Genomic DNA, 17,347 nt, shown 5'->3' with positions numbered 1-17,347 from the left:
GTGGAGCTGTAGAGATTGATGTAATTTCTGTTTTGCTCAATAAACTTTGCCAACTAGTAAAATGTAAATATACTAAAACATTTCTGTAAAGTAAGACTGATTAGGAAAGTGTGTGTCCTGAAGTCTCATTGGATAGTGCGCGGTGGCATTGTCTGGTGTGACGCTGATCGCTCTGCCTGTTACCTGTCCTTTTTTCCTTACTGCTTTTAGTATTCTTTCTTTGTTTTGAACATTTGTTGTTTTAACTAGTATGTGTTGGGAAGAATTTCTTTTCTGGTCCAATCGATTTGGGGTTTTTGTGTATGTTCGTGATCATCTTTTTCTTTAGGTTAGGGAAGTTTTCTTCTACAATTTTGTTAAGATATTTACTAGGCCTTTTAGTTGGGAGTCTTCACTCTCTTCTATACCTTTTATCCTTAGGTTTGGTCTTCTCATTGTGTCCTGGCTTTCCTGGATGTTTTGTGTTAGAATCTTTGATTTTTGCATCTTCTCTGACTTGTGTCATTGACTTGTATCATGTCTTCTGCTCCTGAGAGTCTCTTCCATCTCTTGTATTCTATTGGTAATGCCTGTGCCTATGATTCCCAATGTCTTTCTAGGTTTTCCATCTTCAGGGTTGTCTCCTTTTGTGAGTTCTTCATTATTTCTGTTTCTGTTTTCAGTCCTCACCTGTTTGTTTGTGTTTCCTTTAGCTCTTTAAGTGATTTTTGTGTTCTTTGTGTTTTCTTTTTAAGGGCTTTAACTTGTTTGTGTGTGTTCTCCTGGCTTTCCTGCTCTTCTTCAAGTGTGTTATTTATGTGTTTCTTGAGGATCTCCATCCTCATCATGAAGTATGGTTTTAAGTCTAAATCTTGTTTTTCTGGTGAGTTGGGATATCCACTATTTGCTGTGTTGGGAGAACTGGGTTCTGATGTTGCCAGGATGTCTTTGTTTCCGTTTCTTAGATTCTTGTTCCTGCCTCTTGCCATCTTGTTATTGGTTCTGCTGGGTGATCTTGTCTCTCACTGGAGCTTGTTGCTCCTCTGGTTCTATGGGCCTGTGGTCTCCAGAGGGAGACTGTTCCTGGGTGTTCAGCTCTCTGGATAGGCTGTGAGTTCCAAAGGCAGCGTCCATTCCTCAATCAACTGGGCTGGCCCTGACCTTGGGCCGGAAGTTTCTGTTTCCAGATAGCACTGCCCCCTGAGAGTTCTGGTTGGTGTTTCCCAGGATAGACAGTGGGAAGGGAATCCGGACTCCTGCACTCAGGAGTGAGAGCCTTCCTGCAGCTCTTCTGAGTGTCTATCAGACTATGGCAGGCCGCCTGTCCCGATGAATCTGGGTCTGGTCTGTCCCTGGGCAGGAAGTATGTGCTCCCAAGAAGCACCTCCACCTGCACCTTCTGAGTCCAGGCCACCTTTAGGGGGGGGAAACATGGATTCTCTCCTCCCTCAGGAGTGAGAGCCTTCCTGCGCCCTTCTGAGTGCCTAGCAACCTGCGTGTTCAGCTCTCTGTGGGCAGGCTGTGAGTTCTGATGGCAATGGCCGGGCTTTGTAGGGAGAGCGTTCCTGCGTCTCCCCTGGGCCCAGTGCTCTATGGGCAGGCCTCGAGTACTGATGGCAGTGTGCCTGATCTTCCTGTGGCTCTGGCGATGGAGTCAGGGCTTTGATCTTAAAAAGAGAAATTAAAACCTGCATTTTTAATTGTTTCCCAACTAATATAATAGCTTATATTGCATATATAGAAAATTTCATAAATGTTTTTTAAAAGATATTTGACTGAAAACTACTGAGCATAAGTTTTCTAATTATCATGATAATCTTTGGACATTAGACAATTTGTTCTTTAAGCATAAAACAATTTTAATATTATTATCCATAGTATAGGTGTCAGTACTGATACCCAAGTTTTGTTTAAATTTTTTTATGATATATTAATACATGATGGGGTTTGTTTTCTCTTTTGTATGTATTAAGTACAATAAATTCAGCATGTTATTTCAAGGTACGTGTGTGTGTGTGTGTGTGTGTGTGTGTGTGTGTGTGTACGTACTGAAAACCAGATCATTAACTTGACATATAGGAAAAAAGTAAGTGAATACTAAAGCAGTATTTTTGTAAAAATCTAAAGACCTATGACAGTATTTTCTATGATATTCCACAATGGTGATGGTGGAATATGTGCTGGTTAGTTGTTGTTTCAACACAAACTACGGTCATCACGTGGCTTCTGCATCACAACAACAGAGAGACCCCTCTGGGGCAGCATGAATGGTTTTCTTCTCTACTCTGAGCCTTCACTCTTTCACCATCACTTCCTTCTTGGTATTTCACACCATGAGGTCATGTCTCTGTTGCTTAACTGTCACCTGGCCCTGGAGAAGCTGTGATAATGCACTTTGTTATTTTCTATTTTGTTTCTGTGTAGAGCAATCGTAGTCTGACTGAAAACTAATATAGAAGTATTTGCAAGGAAAGATTCCTTTGGTTTTACAGCCTGAGTGTTGATTTTTAACTGAATCAGTCAAGAACTCCATGGATGTTTATTTATTGTTTTGAGTGACATGAATTCCTACTTAGTTCTAATGCAATATCTATTCAGACTCTTGGCTTTGAGGTGAAGTAACACATATTTTAAGTTTCTTAAAGGAAATTTGTTAACTTAGAGCACTGTTCAATAATTCCATCTTCTTTCAGTTAGGAAGAGCCAGAAGCCCCTGAAGGATAATAATTTGTTAAAATCTTCACCTCTGTGTTCTAGCCTTTGAAGAGAGTGAAGATAAGGCGTTTTGTGTTTGTGTGTTTGTGTGTTTGGTTTTGCTTTTCCTGTAAGACAGACCTTCTCTTCCTGTGGACACTCAACAGATTTATATTTTTAGCTCTGTTCGTGTTTTTGCATCCTTTAATAATTCTGCAGAGCTGTGGGTTCAGGGCCACTTCTTTTTACTCTATTTCACTTGTTAATCCTTTTCTCTCAGACTTCAGAAAATGATCCCGCTCAATATAAATTGATGATCATCACTGCTTTATGCATCTATAATGAAGATACATCTATAAGTTATGTTGAGCTAGAGATAGGAATGCAGGCTAACAGTTTAAAATAAAGGAATACTTTTCTGTATAGTATAAATTTCTTTTTTAAAAATACTGATGTAGCCCTGACAGTTATAAGCTGCCTGAATATGCAAAGATCCTTGGTCCTGCCAAGGTGGCCAGAGCTGCCCTAATGACTTTGAGCTCAGTAATACTTGTGGGATTGTGCTTCTGCACACAGAAAAGTCACACAATGTCAGGCCCAAAGAAAACTAGGTATGGTCAGGACTTCACCTGATTCACTAAAAGAATGTCTGGACAGGTGACTTGTTCTTTGTCCCTGTGAAGGGATATCTTTAGATAAAACCTTAATAGAATATATTGAAGGTAACAAAGATGAAATAATCATACATCACATAAGAATAGTAGCTCACCACATTCAAAGTGTGTGTGGGTCTAGTAGATGAGGAAATCTTTGTTTCCATATATAACTATCAATTTTATTTACTTTGAAAATTACTCATGGAGAGAACAAGCAAAACTGTGAACTCAATTTTGCTTTATTCTTGAAAAGGAAAGATATATGTATCTTTCTGTCATACTTTTTAAGAGAAAATGATAGCATCATGATGAGCTTTATTAAGCATTTATGAAAGATATAAAATAATTGGATTTAGAGAGGGAGAGAGGTAGGTGGATCGTAGGTGCATCTCTTGAGTGTGAGGCCAGCCTGGTCTACAGAGTGAGTTCTAGGACAGCCAGGGCTACACAGAGAAACCCTGTCTTGAAAAGAAACAACCAACCAACCTCAGTCAAGAAGGATTCAACTTGAAGAGGTTGTATTGAGCTGTTGGTAGAAGACTGGTTTTTAAATTAATGGTGTAAATTTAGTAGGGATTGTGGTCTGCGTTACACTCAACATGAGTGAGTGAATAGGAATGCTTTGAAATGATCGTATTTTAGAGACACAGAAATATATCCGAATGGAAAGTTGCCCTTTGCTTAAATTTTGTGGAATAAATAAAACTTTGAAATATCCATTATTTTCTTATTAAATAAGTAATATTTGGCTAATCTATGCTTTCATTCCATTGGTGATATTACTATGTCATTTAATTGCTGAAACTTCACCTTAGAGTATCTCATGTATGTTCTTTACTTGCTTAGTGAATCCACTTAGTTGATTAATCTCAAAAGGAAATTCACAAGCATTGAAGTTTTAATTATGGAAAATATCTACTGAGTAGCATGTCTTCAAATGTGTCTTTATTCTAGAACTTGGGAAACCAGGTTGACAGTGACAGCTTTGGTATTAGATCAAATAAACTCATTGGCCATTGAAGACAGAGATAAATGTATTTATTGTTCTCCATCCCTTCTGTCTTCAGAGTTCTTAGTACTTTATACTGTTTATTGTGCTTTCTGGGTAATCTCTTGAAAATGACAAATTTTCCTCTTTAATCCTTAAGAAGTGGGTCATGTGACCTACTGTAAGAGAAACTGAGCATACCAACTCTAGATAGAGATAGCTGCTGTGCAGATTTTTTGTTTTGTTTTTTTTTTTTCTTTTTTCTTTTTTTTAAACATTCCCAATAAAGAGACTCAAGGAAAAAGCTGTTCAGGAGGTGGAGTTTTCATCTCATTGAGTCCTTAGGAAAAGCACTTAAATCTGTGAGGATTTCTGTAGTGTTTGGGCTGACTGTATGAGTTTGAACCTTAGGAGTAGATGGCTTTTCAGACCTCCCAGAGGGTTTCTGTGCTGTGATAGCAACTTCGTTGCCATTCAGACATCTTCTAGATGTGGAAGTGTATTCAGATTTCTTTAGCTGGTTCTGTGTGGTGGAGACGTGGGCAGTTTCTTAGAATGAGAGAATATCAGGAATGTTTGATCAGCTCAATAATTGCAGTTAGCTCACTGGACGTTACTGCATTTGGACTCTCTGGTCTGGAGAGGATAGCCCCAGGCACCCGTGGGCTCGCTGCAGCAGCGGAAGTGTCCAGTGCTCAGTCTCCATGATGGTGCAGCTGCCCTCTCCTGCCCCTGTTCGTCCTTACTTACACTAAGGCTGATCACCTAAAGGAAGAACAGATTGCTGAACTCAAGGCAGCTGTCTCTGTCTGGGAAAGATGGCAATGGTACCACTGAAACAAAGGAACTTGGGGTTACCATGAGGTCACGGTGTCAAAACCCAGTAGAAGCTGAATGGCAGGATATGGTCCAGGAATGGTGTTGATGGAATGACATCATTCACTTCCCCAATTACTAAGCCATGGTGGCTAGAAAAGGGAAAGATACAGGTAGCAAAAAGGAAATCTGTAAAGCATTCCAAGTCTCTGGCAGGGATGGTGATGGCTACCAGCAGAACTGTATCACATCATGACAAACTTAACTGGCTAGAGATACAAGATATTGGAAATGGACAGTCAATGGAATATTGTGCATATGATCATATAATGACCATGAATGAAGACTTACTTTTTGATACTTTCCCCCGTATACCACATTGATCCTTGTAAGAAAAAGAGTGATCGAGTGGTTTTGATTTAGTGAAAGTGAATGTGAGAGAACCTGCACATAATTATCTTGTGATCTTGTCCCCTAAAGCTCTGCTTCACATCGGTTATTACAGTACAAATAGCTGACTTCAGGGCAGTTTGCACGATGAACTTGAGTCACAGCCCTAGTTGTAGATGGTCCTCTAGTATTTCCAGGCGTTTTAACAGGCACTTGTGACAGTGCCACATCATGGTGACTTGCCTCAGCACGTTAGCTTAGCTCTGTGTGCATTGTACTAGAGTGATTCCAATGTTAGGTTGTCACAGTTGTTAGTAAGAAAACGTTTCCAGATGACCGTCTGTGGATTCTGTTCTTAACACTTTGGACGTGAGGCCAGCACAGTAGGCTGTAACTGTGGACTTGGCACAACCACCAACACTGATCACTCTTCAGGAAATTAGTATCTTTTCTTTCCATCTTGTAAACGCTCATCTTATTTTTTTCAATTAACAACAAATTAACTTGTCTACTTATCAGCTACTACAAAGCTGAAGATTCAGTGTTGGTGCTTTCTGACTCCCATCTTCCAGTGCCCCACTTAGCAGACCTTGCTCTATCTAGTTCTGTTGACTAGCAGCACATTGTTAGAAGCAACAGATACTACCATTGTGGGAATTATAGTAATAAGCCAAATAAACCCATAAAACAGCTAAAGCAGCCCAAAGGTACAGTCCACCATCAGTGTGCTGGCTTCTCCTGATACAATAGGTATTGTTCCTCATCTAAAAATTGTAGTGCTGGGCAGGTAGAATTAGGAGTGGATGTGTGCATGCCTAAGTGATACAAAATGAAAATAGCTTAGACGTAAAGGAATGAGTTTGTTGATGATTTTGCTATACTGATAATTCCTTTTAGGTTCCTATTTTGTATACAAACAGAATGTGGCCAACATACAGGGCAGTGTTGCCAGGATAGTATTTTCACCAAGTCACAGATTGTGGGTCTCATTTTCAATGTATAGGAAACTTCATTTCATAGACCCCCTTCTTTTTTTTTTTTTTTTTCCGAAACATGGTCTCATTCTTTAGCTGAAGCTGTACTAGAACTTACTATACAGTCTAGGCTAGCCTCAGACTCACAATAAATCCTCCTGCCTCAGCCTCCCAGAGTTAGAATTCCAGATGTGAGCTGTCATACCTAGCCAAAGTTAATATATTAATTAATATTAGCTACACTAAATAGCATTTTAACCAGCAGTTATTTAATGCTATTTAGAATACTTTATTGCATGCCAAACAATAATTTATAAATTAGAACAATAAGACTCAGGACTTCAGCTCAGCAAACTCAAATGATACAATCTTAAAAACTGGGCAAAAGATTGTTGAACATCAAAATGTAGGCACACCTAACAAATGAATAATTACACAAATAAGGAATTATGGAGAGTTTCTTAACTGTGATATTTTTATTTATGTGCATATATGAGCACGTATGTTCAGATGTCCACAGAAGCCAGATGAGGATGTTGGATTCACCAGATCAGTAGCTACAGGCTCATGTGAATGTGGAATCTAACTCTTATCCTCTGCAAGAAAAGCAGGGTCTCTAAGCCTCTGAAGCAGCTTTCTAATCCCTTGTTGAATTTGAATACACATTAACAGTCCTAAATGAAGGGAAAAGTTATATTGACAGAACTCAGCTTTGGGAGAAATGGGGTATTCAGTTGCTAGCATTTTCTTTTTTTATAATATGCAACATTTTGGAATCCTCAAAGCAGCTTAAAATCATTTGACATATTGACAATCACGCCTTTTACAGTCCAAAGGTTAGCTTGCATACCAAAAAATATGTTTTTGTATGTAAAATGCACAGGCTTTAGAAAGCTGGGCAGACTTGGGTTCAAATTCCCATTCTGCCACACTAACCAGCTAAATGGCTTGGAACCAGCTAAGTACTTTGTGCTTTATTCTCCTTCTGAAATGTAAACAGCACACAGGAAATTCTGTTGTTTGTGGATTCTACATCTTTGAATTTGCTCTACATGCTTAAGTTTTGTAATTCCCTAAGTTCGTACTTAAAGGCCTTTGTAGACATGTGGGGTCCCTTAGGGATTGAGGTGCTTTTGAACATCTCCCAGCTGAGACCAAGCTTGTGATTCTTTGCCTTCTCCATTCAGCTGGACGTTGTTGGCAGCTTTGAGTATGCAGGGCGTGCTTCTCATGTGTTGTGCTATTGAGTCCACATTACACATAGCCCGTCTATAATGCTGCAATGCTGCCCACCTTTCATATCAAAAAGACTTTTGCGATGCTAATGAGTGGTGCTGTAGAGGAGCTGTGGTGGTTTTAATCGCACCCAGAACAAGAGGTGGTGATCAGTTTACAAAAGTGTTGGGCCCAGAGTCTCCCAGGAGTGCAGCAGTGCATTTCCAGTTTCAGTGTCTCTGTATTCAGTGCTTGCAACTTCTTTCTACTGCAGGTAAGCAGTATCCACCAAGCCAGACGTGTTCAGTACAGGGATTGGTACACACAATAAAACGCACAGTAACTGCAATCCCTAAGACTGTCAGGGCTTTTCTGTGGAACAGTATCAGTACCACTGGTCATTAGAATTAGAGAAACGGGACATCAGGATCTGATTTTCCCTGGGCCCCATGTGGTAGGAAGGAACCAGTTCCTGCAAATTGTTCCCTGGCCTCTACCTGCATGTGCACTCACACACATACCCACAAAGTAAATAAAAATAATTAAAACGATTTTTAAAACGTCAAAGTTGGGCTATATATATAAAAAAAGAAAACAATGCAGTAAATTGTACTTGCAAGTGTTTGTCTTTTCCCCATGTAATTTCATCAGAAACCATTAGTATATAGTTTTATCTCCTAAAGAAAAGCATTCCTTTCACTCTTCTTTGGTTAGGCCCTGTGCTCATTAGTATTTTATTATTTAAATAGTGGGAAATTAATGTTTTCAGAGTATTGGACAGTGTCTATGCATTTGGATTATAATGGTGCATTCTGCTCCTGGGATAAATTATTAGATTACATGGCATGTGTAGCTCTCATAAGAAGTTACTGTGATGGCTTTTCACTAATGAAAATGAATGAGCAGAGGGTGTTGTGAAAAAGATTTACAGGTGTTAGGAACGAAACAATCCGCTTCTGTTTGTGTTCTGTTCATCTGTACCCAAGGGAAAACAATAAACACTTCAAGCTTTCTATATTTCCTTAATGATATTCTAGTTTTTCTCTCAATATTTAATATTTCATTAGATGAAAAAATTAAAACTCTAGCTGTGCATAATTTTCTACCACACTACAAATTTTGCATCTCTACCATAGCCAAACTTAATACTTCTAGAATATTTTTGCAGCAATTAAAAAAAAAGGTAAATTGGTCTAGAATTGTGTTTTAGAAATAAGTATGCATTCAAACATTTTTACTAAAAAAGTCCAATTATTTTTGCTTTTAGTATATCTAAACTAAATGTGAAATGTAATGGAAATGGTTTATCTTAAATTACCTCTGTCAATCAGATATAACCTGTTCTTCTGAAGGTTTGCAATTAGATCGGGAGAGAGGGGAAGGTGTCTGTCAAGGGCATGGATATGCTGTGTCCGGCTGCATCCTTGACCTGAGTCCCACGGCTGCCTTTGTAACAGAAATAAATGCAAATCCTCCTGGGCCCGGAACATTGCTGAGTAGGAGGAGACCTGCCCTTTGCCACATGAGGAAGGTCTCAGACGAGCCTCTGAAGTGGTTTTGTAGTGGAGTATTTATGGACAGAAGAAGATAGAGCTGTGTAGTTAGATTCATTGTAGTTGAATACTCAGTTCAAGCCTTCCAAATTTAATGAAAATTGAAGATTAGCTTTTGCAACAAAGCCTTTAAACATGTTTTTTATGGAGACATGACTGAGTTTGTAAATAGTAGGTGCTTATTAAGAACGCTGCAGAAGGCCGTATGGAGGAAGGCACGAGCGATGGGCAGCTCTACTTGTGTTGGCCATCTTGTCGAACCAGAGCTCAGACTGCTGTGTTGTTTGTTTTCTGTTAAAGCTGTCTGCTACTCCATGTTTTCAGGTTGACTCATGGATGTCTCATCATTTTTCTAGTTTGGAGTCATACAAAAGAAACTTAAAGATGGGTACCTCAAAGTCCAAGCCAGGCTGAAGTGGGCTGTCACTCATTCTTGGAAAGCACAGATTGTCTTACATGTCACCTTTGTCCTGTTGTCATGACTTTTCTCTCACCTTACAAGATTCTGTTTATTTCAGTCACAATATGGGTCCATTCTGGTGTTGAGGGCAGATTGACACTTGGTTCTGGGCCAGTTCTGCTCAGAAATGAGCCTTTTATGGCCCTCGGCAGAGTTGCAGACCATGGTGTCACCCTTCAGTGGTGTCTTATCACAGGCATTTTCCTCCTATTAGGACGTTAATGTATTTCTAGTATATCTGTCTACTCTCAGTGCATGATGAATGGGCCGTCAGTCCATCTGCACTGCTGCTGATTGATACCTTTATGTATGTTGCCATGCTGGTAGTTGTCATGGCTCATGCGTTGCAGCTGGGTCAGGCAGTTTAATTGCTTACATCTCTTGGCCACTTGCATAGTATTTTCTGGAACCATGAAATGTATTCTGAAGTAAGATACTTTCAGGTGAGATTCAGCTGGAATATTAATGTGTTGTTTTGAAAGTCACTTGGACTACTCTGATACTCCCCGAAAGGAGTCTGGTGTCTAGCACTGGGGGGTTGGCTAGTCTCTGATTTTCAGGAGGAACATTCTCAGCCCAATTGGCTTAACTTCCTTATATACACCTATACATAAGTATATATATGTATATACATACATGTATATATCGTTTCAGGTAATATGATTCTTTGAGGCTTTATCAAGCAATCTTGGTATTGTTTGTCCCCAACCCCGACTTCTCCATCAGTCTTGACTGCCCTACTTTCTCCCCATGGGAGCCCCTCCCCATTATTGCAGTTCCCACTACATATGTCTAATATCCTGTTCTTGTCTACCAAGGGCCTCCCCTATGTAAGGTCTATTCTGTGGTTACTTCAGGTTGTGTACTCAAGCTGAGGAATTGAGGCATTTGTTTTTTTTTGGGTCTAGGTTACCTCATTTTTTACAATTTATGCATAAAAACTTGTGAGATGGGTGGTATTTTTTTCTTTAATAGGCAACAAAACTAACCCTTATGAGCTTACAAAGTTATACTAAAGCACTAAGTAACTTGACTTCACTTTCCAATTTAGTTGAATGCATTAAACCTAGCATCACACACACACACACACACACACACACACACATACACACACACACACACAGACACACCTCCTCCTATTCCTCCTCCTCTACTTCTAAGATGTTGCTAATTAGGTTCTATTCTCTATGATTAGTCATGGGCATATTAGTTCTAGACTACAGCCAGGCATTGATGGTGACGGCTAATGTCCCTGCTTAGGGATTTCCTACTCACTAGGCAGCAACAGCTCATTCTTTTTAAGCTTAAATTCTAAACACACTGGTGCAGTCCATCAGAGGATTCTTTCTCCAGGGAACATCAAGCAAACTTGTCTACAGGAGTGGTGTCAGTTCCCAGGCATCTCATGGGCTCTGCTCCGTATTTGTTTTAACAGGTCCTGCTGAGGCTAGCTGGACCTATTGTATGGCTGGCTGGGGGAGGTGCTGTAGACCAAAGCCCTCTCAACATTGGGGCATTGGACTATTAATAGGAAACCATACACGCAACTGCCAAAATGAGCCAACATTTATTAAATGCTCAGTGCAGACTGGACTGAGTGTACTCAGCTGAAAATCTTCCATAGGAAGGATGGCTTTCTTCCATTTATTTTAAGTATAGAAAGCTAGCTTTATCATATTTTCCTCGGGCTTTTCCATGAGGTGTGGTGGTGTGTGTGGTGTCACTGTGTGTATAGGTGTAGTGACCTGTGTGTTCATGCCTTGATGCCAGAGGCTGACTTGGGGGTCTCATTTTCTGTCATCCTCCACTGTTTGAGAAAAGTTCTCTCCTAGAATCTGGAGCTTATTTTGGCTAGTTGGCTGGCCTCTGCCCTCTGGGGAATCTGCATGTTTTCCAAAACCCTAGCACAGGTACAAGCTGCCACACCCATTGGGGATCCAACTCACTTCCTGTGCTTCCATGGCATACTGTTCTCCTTCCGAGCTGTCCCTCCAGCCTCGCTTTATTGGATCTTATTTTAGTATAACTGCGGTTTGAAGGTTTCAGAGTATTTATGCCAGCCTTAAAGAAAAGACTGATTAGATGGATTGCGCATATGCCCATGTGCTGCTTATTTGATTATACCTTATTTCTTGTCAGGGGTGAAAGCCTGTCTGGACAGCAAAGTACGTGAGCAAGAAGAAAAGTACGAAGTTTCTGGAGGTCCACAGAGGAGCAGGCTCAACAGAGAACAGATGGTATTTCCCTTTTACATACTACTTGCTTGTTCTTAAGGCTTTGTGTCCTCATCAGGAAAACTTTGCCCTTTCATCCAGTTTAGGTGACTGATTAAAATTTTAATTGTGCTTATTTCAAGCACTTGATTCTGAAAGATGATCATGGTGTGCAGTAAAACCCAGAAGGTAATAATTTCATACTGTTAATGGATTTTTGGCATCTTGAACATTCCCATAAAGCTTTCAGCTTCTGAGGTAAATCTCAGATACAGGAAGTAGCTTGAAAGGAGACTTAGAGCTGCTGCTCGGATTTAGTTACCATATGTCTTCATTGCCACATACTGCAGTTTTAATGGACAATATTCCATTCCTCTGTTGATATATGTAACTGTAGTAGAAATGACAAAGACATTTTCTAATTGGATCTTTAGCCATGACTTTATTGTCTCTTGTGTACTGGCAATGCATCTCTGGAACCTGAAGGCCACACTCCTGCTATCGCTGCCTAGGAGACCTTAGTTTAGGTATTGTCTTAGTTACGGTTTCCATTGCTGTGAAGAGCCACCATGACCAAGGCAAATCTTAAAAAGGACAGCATTTAATTGGGGATGGCATAGAGGTTCCGAGGGTAAGTCCATTATCACTGTGGCGGGAAGCATGGCATGGTCCAGGAGGAGCTGAGAGTTCTGTTATCTTGTTCTGAAGGCAAACAGGAGAAGACTGGCTCTTTTAGGCAGCTAGGAGGAGAGTCTCAAAGCCCACCCCTAGAGGGACACACTTCCTCCACCAGGACTATACCTCCTGATAGTGCCACTCCCAGGGCCAAGCTTATTCAAACCACCACAGGTATCTTGTAGAGACCTGAATGTAGATGAACACAACTGTGTGTAGGAACAATGCTACTCTCACAGTTCAAATCCAGCCTGGTGTCTCTGATGCTTACTCCAGATATCTTAAAATTTGGGAGATAAATCCTGCGTGTGTGCACAGCATCTTAATGGAGGGAATTTGAAGAGATTTGTTGTTCTGTCTCACTGTACAGCACAGGCCTACCTGGACCTTGCAGTGGTCTTTCCTGCTTGGTCTCGGTACTAGGATTACAGTTGTATGCTGCTATGCTTGACCACAGATTGTTTGTTTGCTTGTTTTTGTCTTTTCAATTAGAAAGCACTTCTGAAATTTTAAGAGAGTAAACAGGAATCAGACAGTGGCTGGATTTTAAATGAAAAAATCCTAAATAAGAAACTCTTATTTTCCTAAGTATGCTTCCTGATCCCGTTAGTCTGACTGAAGTACAGTTTCTGCCAGCACCTCATTAGGAAGCTTCTTTCTGACACATATTGTTTTTCTGGCCTTCATTCATACAGAATGTTGTAAAATATTTTGATTTACGTTTAACAATTATTTTCTTGTTCTTTCAGTTACCAAAGCTGTTTGATGGATGCTACTTTTTCTTGGGAGGCAACTTCAAACATCATCCAAAGGATGACCTCCTTAAGCTCATTGCTGCAGCAGGAGGCAAAATCCTCAGGAGAAAGCCCAAGCCGGACAGTGACGTGACTCAGACCATCAACACGGTCGCGTACCACGCCAAGCCTGATTCTGATCAGCGCTTCTGTACGCAGTACATCGTCTACGAGGATCTTTTTAACTGTCACCCAGAGAGGGTTCGGCAGGGCAAGGTCTGGATGGCTCCTTCCACCTGGCTTATCAGCTGTATAATGGCCTTTGAATTGCTTCCTCTTGACAGTTGAATGTCATAGCTGGTGAACAGTTTAAGTTGAACATGCAGGTTTGTGAGAACACAGCCGTTGTGATATGTTTGATCATTCATGTTTTTATGGATAAGTAGAACCATTCATATTTTCCCCCTCCCTTTGAATTGCAAAATAAACAATTGATAATAGATTAGGAATTCATTTAGATGCTTAAACCGATTTTAAGATTTTTTTTTGTTGCTCTCTTATTAGGGTGGGGGCTATTACTCAAGTTTTAGAGTCTTCATCAACCATGCATGAGGCACAGGGTTCCACAGTAGGAGTGTCCTGTGGTTTCTGATCATGTCTTTCAGCTTCATCAACCTCTGTCAAAGATTAATAAATGAGATAGCATCAAACGACTTGTTAAATCTACACGTGGTCTATCACTAATTTAGCATCTTTTAGTAAACAAAACATCACCAGATGATTCTGTTCTGCGCCTTTTATAATGATAATAGAGCACTTATGTAAATGTGCCAGTGTAGGCAAAAAGCTCTATCTGGAGTTATCTTTTTTATGTTATATTTTAGTTTCTTATGTCTTCTTGTCTTTCCTTTGTGTTTATTCATTTAAAAGAAAATCTTGTGGATGTATTAGGAGACCACGATTCAAAGCACTGGATGTTAGTGGCAAAATCACCAGTGTGCTCGTGTGTGTGCATCACTGCACATTTGCTGTCTGTCTACTGTGTCTGTGCACCTGTTTTCTGTAGCTTATTTTAGCGTCACTATTTCTTAGAAGCTCTTGCCAGTTTAGAACACTGTCAGATGGTAATTCATTAGATTAGAAGCAATCTGGTTTTGGTAAGTCTTTCTGGGAATTACTAAAATAAGTCCCTGAAGGCTTTGATCCCTTCCCTATTCTTTGTTCCTTCCTTCCTTCCTTCCTTCCTTCCTTCCTTCCTTCCTTCCTTCCCTCCATCTTTTCTTTTCTTTCTTTCTTTCTTTCTTTCTTTCTTTCTTTCTTTCTTTCTTTCTTTCTTTCTTTCTCCTTTCCTCCCTTTTATCTGTGACACTGGGTATAAAAGTGAGGCTCTTGTGCATACTAGGCAGTTACCTACTACAGAACTATATCTGCAGCCCACCCTCCCACACCTTCCTTGGTGAGGGGCGCAAGTGGGGGCCTTGCACATGCCAGGAAACTGAGCTCCACTCCCAACCCTTCTCTTATTCTGAGACAAGTCTTCCTAAGTTAGCTAGACTGACTCTGATCTCATCCAGCTTTTGTTTTTTATTCAGCCTTTAAGGTTGGTGGGTGGGCCAAAGTTGGAGATTGCCTGATTTATAGCATTTCTACCATGTTCTCCACAAGCCCCACAGCAGGAAATAAGGAAGTGGGAGTGAGAAGAGTCTCTTCTTGATAGAGAAGCAGCCACAGCAGGGAAGCAGAGGGGGCACTCCCTGAGCATGCGCACACGGGAAGCTTATTCTGCCTGTTCTGTCGGCTCTCCTTGTGAGGGGACAGGGTCTCTCCTTTTACATGGCCTTAAAGAAGAGGATTCTTTCCTGCATCTCTCCATAAGCTAAAGTGTTGGCAGCACTATAGTTTGAGAAGGAGGAGGTACTTAGAGAACCATCAGGGGCATCTTGGTGAGCGCCAGGTGGAATTGCCCCAGCTTGGAACACCCGGAGGCTGGGAAGCCTGTCATTTCAAGATCCACTTACTAGGAAAGGCTGAGATTCCGCTGTTCATTTGAAAGTACACCCTGCATAAATCCTTCTTTGACAACAGGTATGTTAACGGAAAACACAATGTTCTCCCTACACTGGCTTCCCAGAGTTTTTTCTGTGTTTGACACACAGTTCTTTGAGTCTGGGTAACACGTGGATTGAGCCATTTAGGTGTGGGTTTGGGGTATAAGGTTTGTTTTCTCTTTACTTCACTCGACGAGGTCCTTCCTGTTGCACCCACTGTCTCACCCCCGCTTAGGGTTACATCCTCTTTGCTGTGAAGCCCTGTCTCTTAAATACCTTTGGGGTTCCCCTTCATGTTTTATATCTTGCTGACCCCCTTTTTTGTTTGCACTCTTACCTACTAGTATTACTATCCTTGAGTGCTCCAAATGCTCAGTTTTAAAAAAGTTGTCTGAAACAGAAATTCATTGTCATAATACTGCACAAAAGCACAGGTTGAGTGCACTGAAGCTTCCCTCCCTCCCCGCCTCCTCCCTTCTCTGAAAGCCTGGGAGAAGAACCCAGTTGAAGGAGATAATGGGATCAAAACAGTGACCAACTCTAAAGACAAAAGGCCTGGTCCAAAAGAACTTAACATTGTTTATCCAATTATGTAAACAGCTTCATGAGTAGGGTTAAGATGCTGCAGGTGTCCTTTCTGTAGGGCGGCTCTTCAGGGAGGTAAGGAGCACACGTGGGAGACATCTTTGGCTTGCTCCCTGGGTTTCCGGTTAAAGTCACACAGATGTGCAACCACTTTAGGGTCCTTACATGTGCTGCCCGCCCAGCTTTTTGCCTTTGTTTTCTGTAGCTGCTCACTCGCTCCTTTATTGCTTGCTTTCCACACTGCTTCTTGCTGCTGAGAATTGGCATCAAGGGCTTCCAAGTGCTGTTTGCTCTTCTCTCCATTTATGGAGACTTGAGTCAATGATCGCAGTAGACCCACTTCTGAGGTAGCTGCATAACTGTCTGTTGGCCATTACTCTCCTGGTGGATTCGTCATTTCCCTTCCATCTGAAGCATTGGCAGTTGGATTATGTTAGCATTTAACACTTGCGGCTGTACTTTTGTCTATAGAAATGTTTGTAATTTTTTTCCCCAATGGATTTAAATGTATAAATTATTAAATCATTTGTGCTTGTATCTACATCTTCTGTAGAATGACTTATTTAGATATTGAAGAGTAAGACTCGAATTGTGAAGAAGTCTTCCAGCTGTGGTTTTTGGGTGTAAGGTTCAGGACATTACAGCTTTGATGGGGTACAGAGGGAGGGGTGAGTTTAGCCTTTTGGTAATCATTTGAAACAACCTTGCTAGTGTGGAATATGTATACAGATGTGGGAACACCAGAGGCTTGTCCAAAGTCATGCCACTCACTAGGGGCAGGGTCTGCACAGCTGTCTATTAAAACACCCATGCCTGTAGGAGTCTCATGGGCTGACAGATTCCTGTGGAATTGCTGAACTGGGCAGGGACAATAAGAAGCAGAAATGGTATTCCACATTTGCTACCATCGCCTCTACCTCAGCAAGCATTAGTCGCCATGCTTTGGTTTAGAGACCAAACTGATCTCAGAATCTCTCAATACTTCCTTTATACATCTGCAGCTATTTGGTCAGACTGGATGATTATCTGGAACTTACTGTAAACCACTGGTTCTCAACCTTCCTACTGCTGCCAGACTTTAATACAGGCCTTGTGTGATTCCCAACCATAAAATTTTGTATTTTCGTTGCTACTTCAGAACTATCTTTGCTACTGTTAGGAATCGTAATGTAAACATCTGAAATGCAGGATATTTGATATATAACCCCTGTGAAAGGGCTATTCTGCCTCAAGAGTGGTCGCAAGCCACAGATTGAGAACCATAACGCATGTAGAAATAGTACTACTGGACAGTTTAGTGGAATATAGTCAGCATACAATATATACATTCATAAAAACTTTAAAAATATATTAATTAAAATACTCTG

At 40.7% G+C, this 17,347-nt stretch overlaps 1 protein-coding gene across 4 annotated transcripts in view; it reads left to right on the top strand.

The window, feature by feature from the left end:
• Positions 1-13,695, top strand: part of BARD1 (BRCA1 associated RING domain 1) — a gene marked incomplete at both ends in the record, with an annotated part of 58,987 nt that extends 45,292 nt beyond the window's left edge. For all 4 annotated transcript variants that reach the window (XM_080932784.1, XM_080932785.1, XM_080932783.1 and 1 more), the window contains 2 exons: positions 11,865-11,962; positions 13,363-13,695. In XM_080932784.1, coding sequence (XP_080788910.1) covers positions 11,865-11,962; positions 13,363-13,695 — 431 coding nt within the window. The remainder of the gene's footprint in view (positions 1-11,864; positions 11,963-13,362) is intronic.
• Between the last annotated feature and the right edge of the window lie 3,652 nt (positions 13,696-17,347).

The sequence above is a fragment of the Micromys minutus genome (assembly GCF_963924665.1).
Source record: "Micromys minutus genome assembly, chromosome: 19".
NCBI classification, from domain to species: Eukaryota; Metazoa; Chordata; class Mammalia; order Rodentia; family Muridae; genus Micromys; species Micromys minutus.
This window is presented reverse-complemented; position numbering and strand designations above follow the sequence as displayed.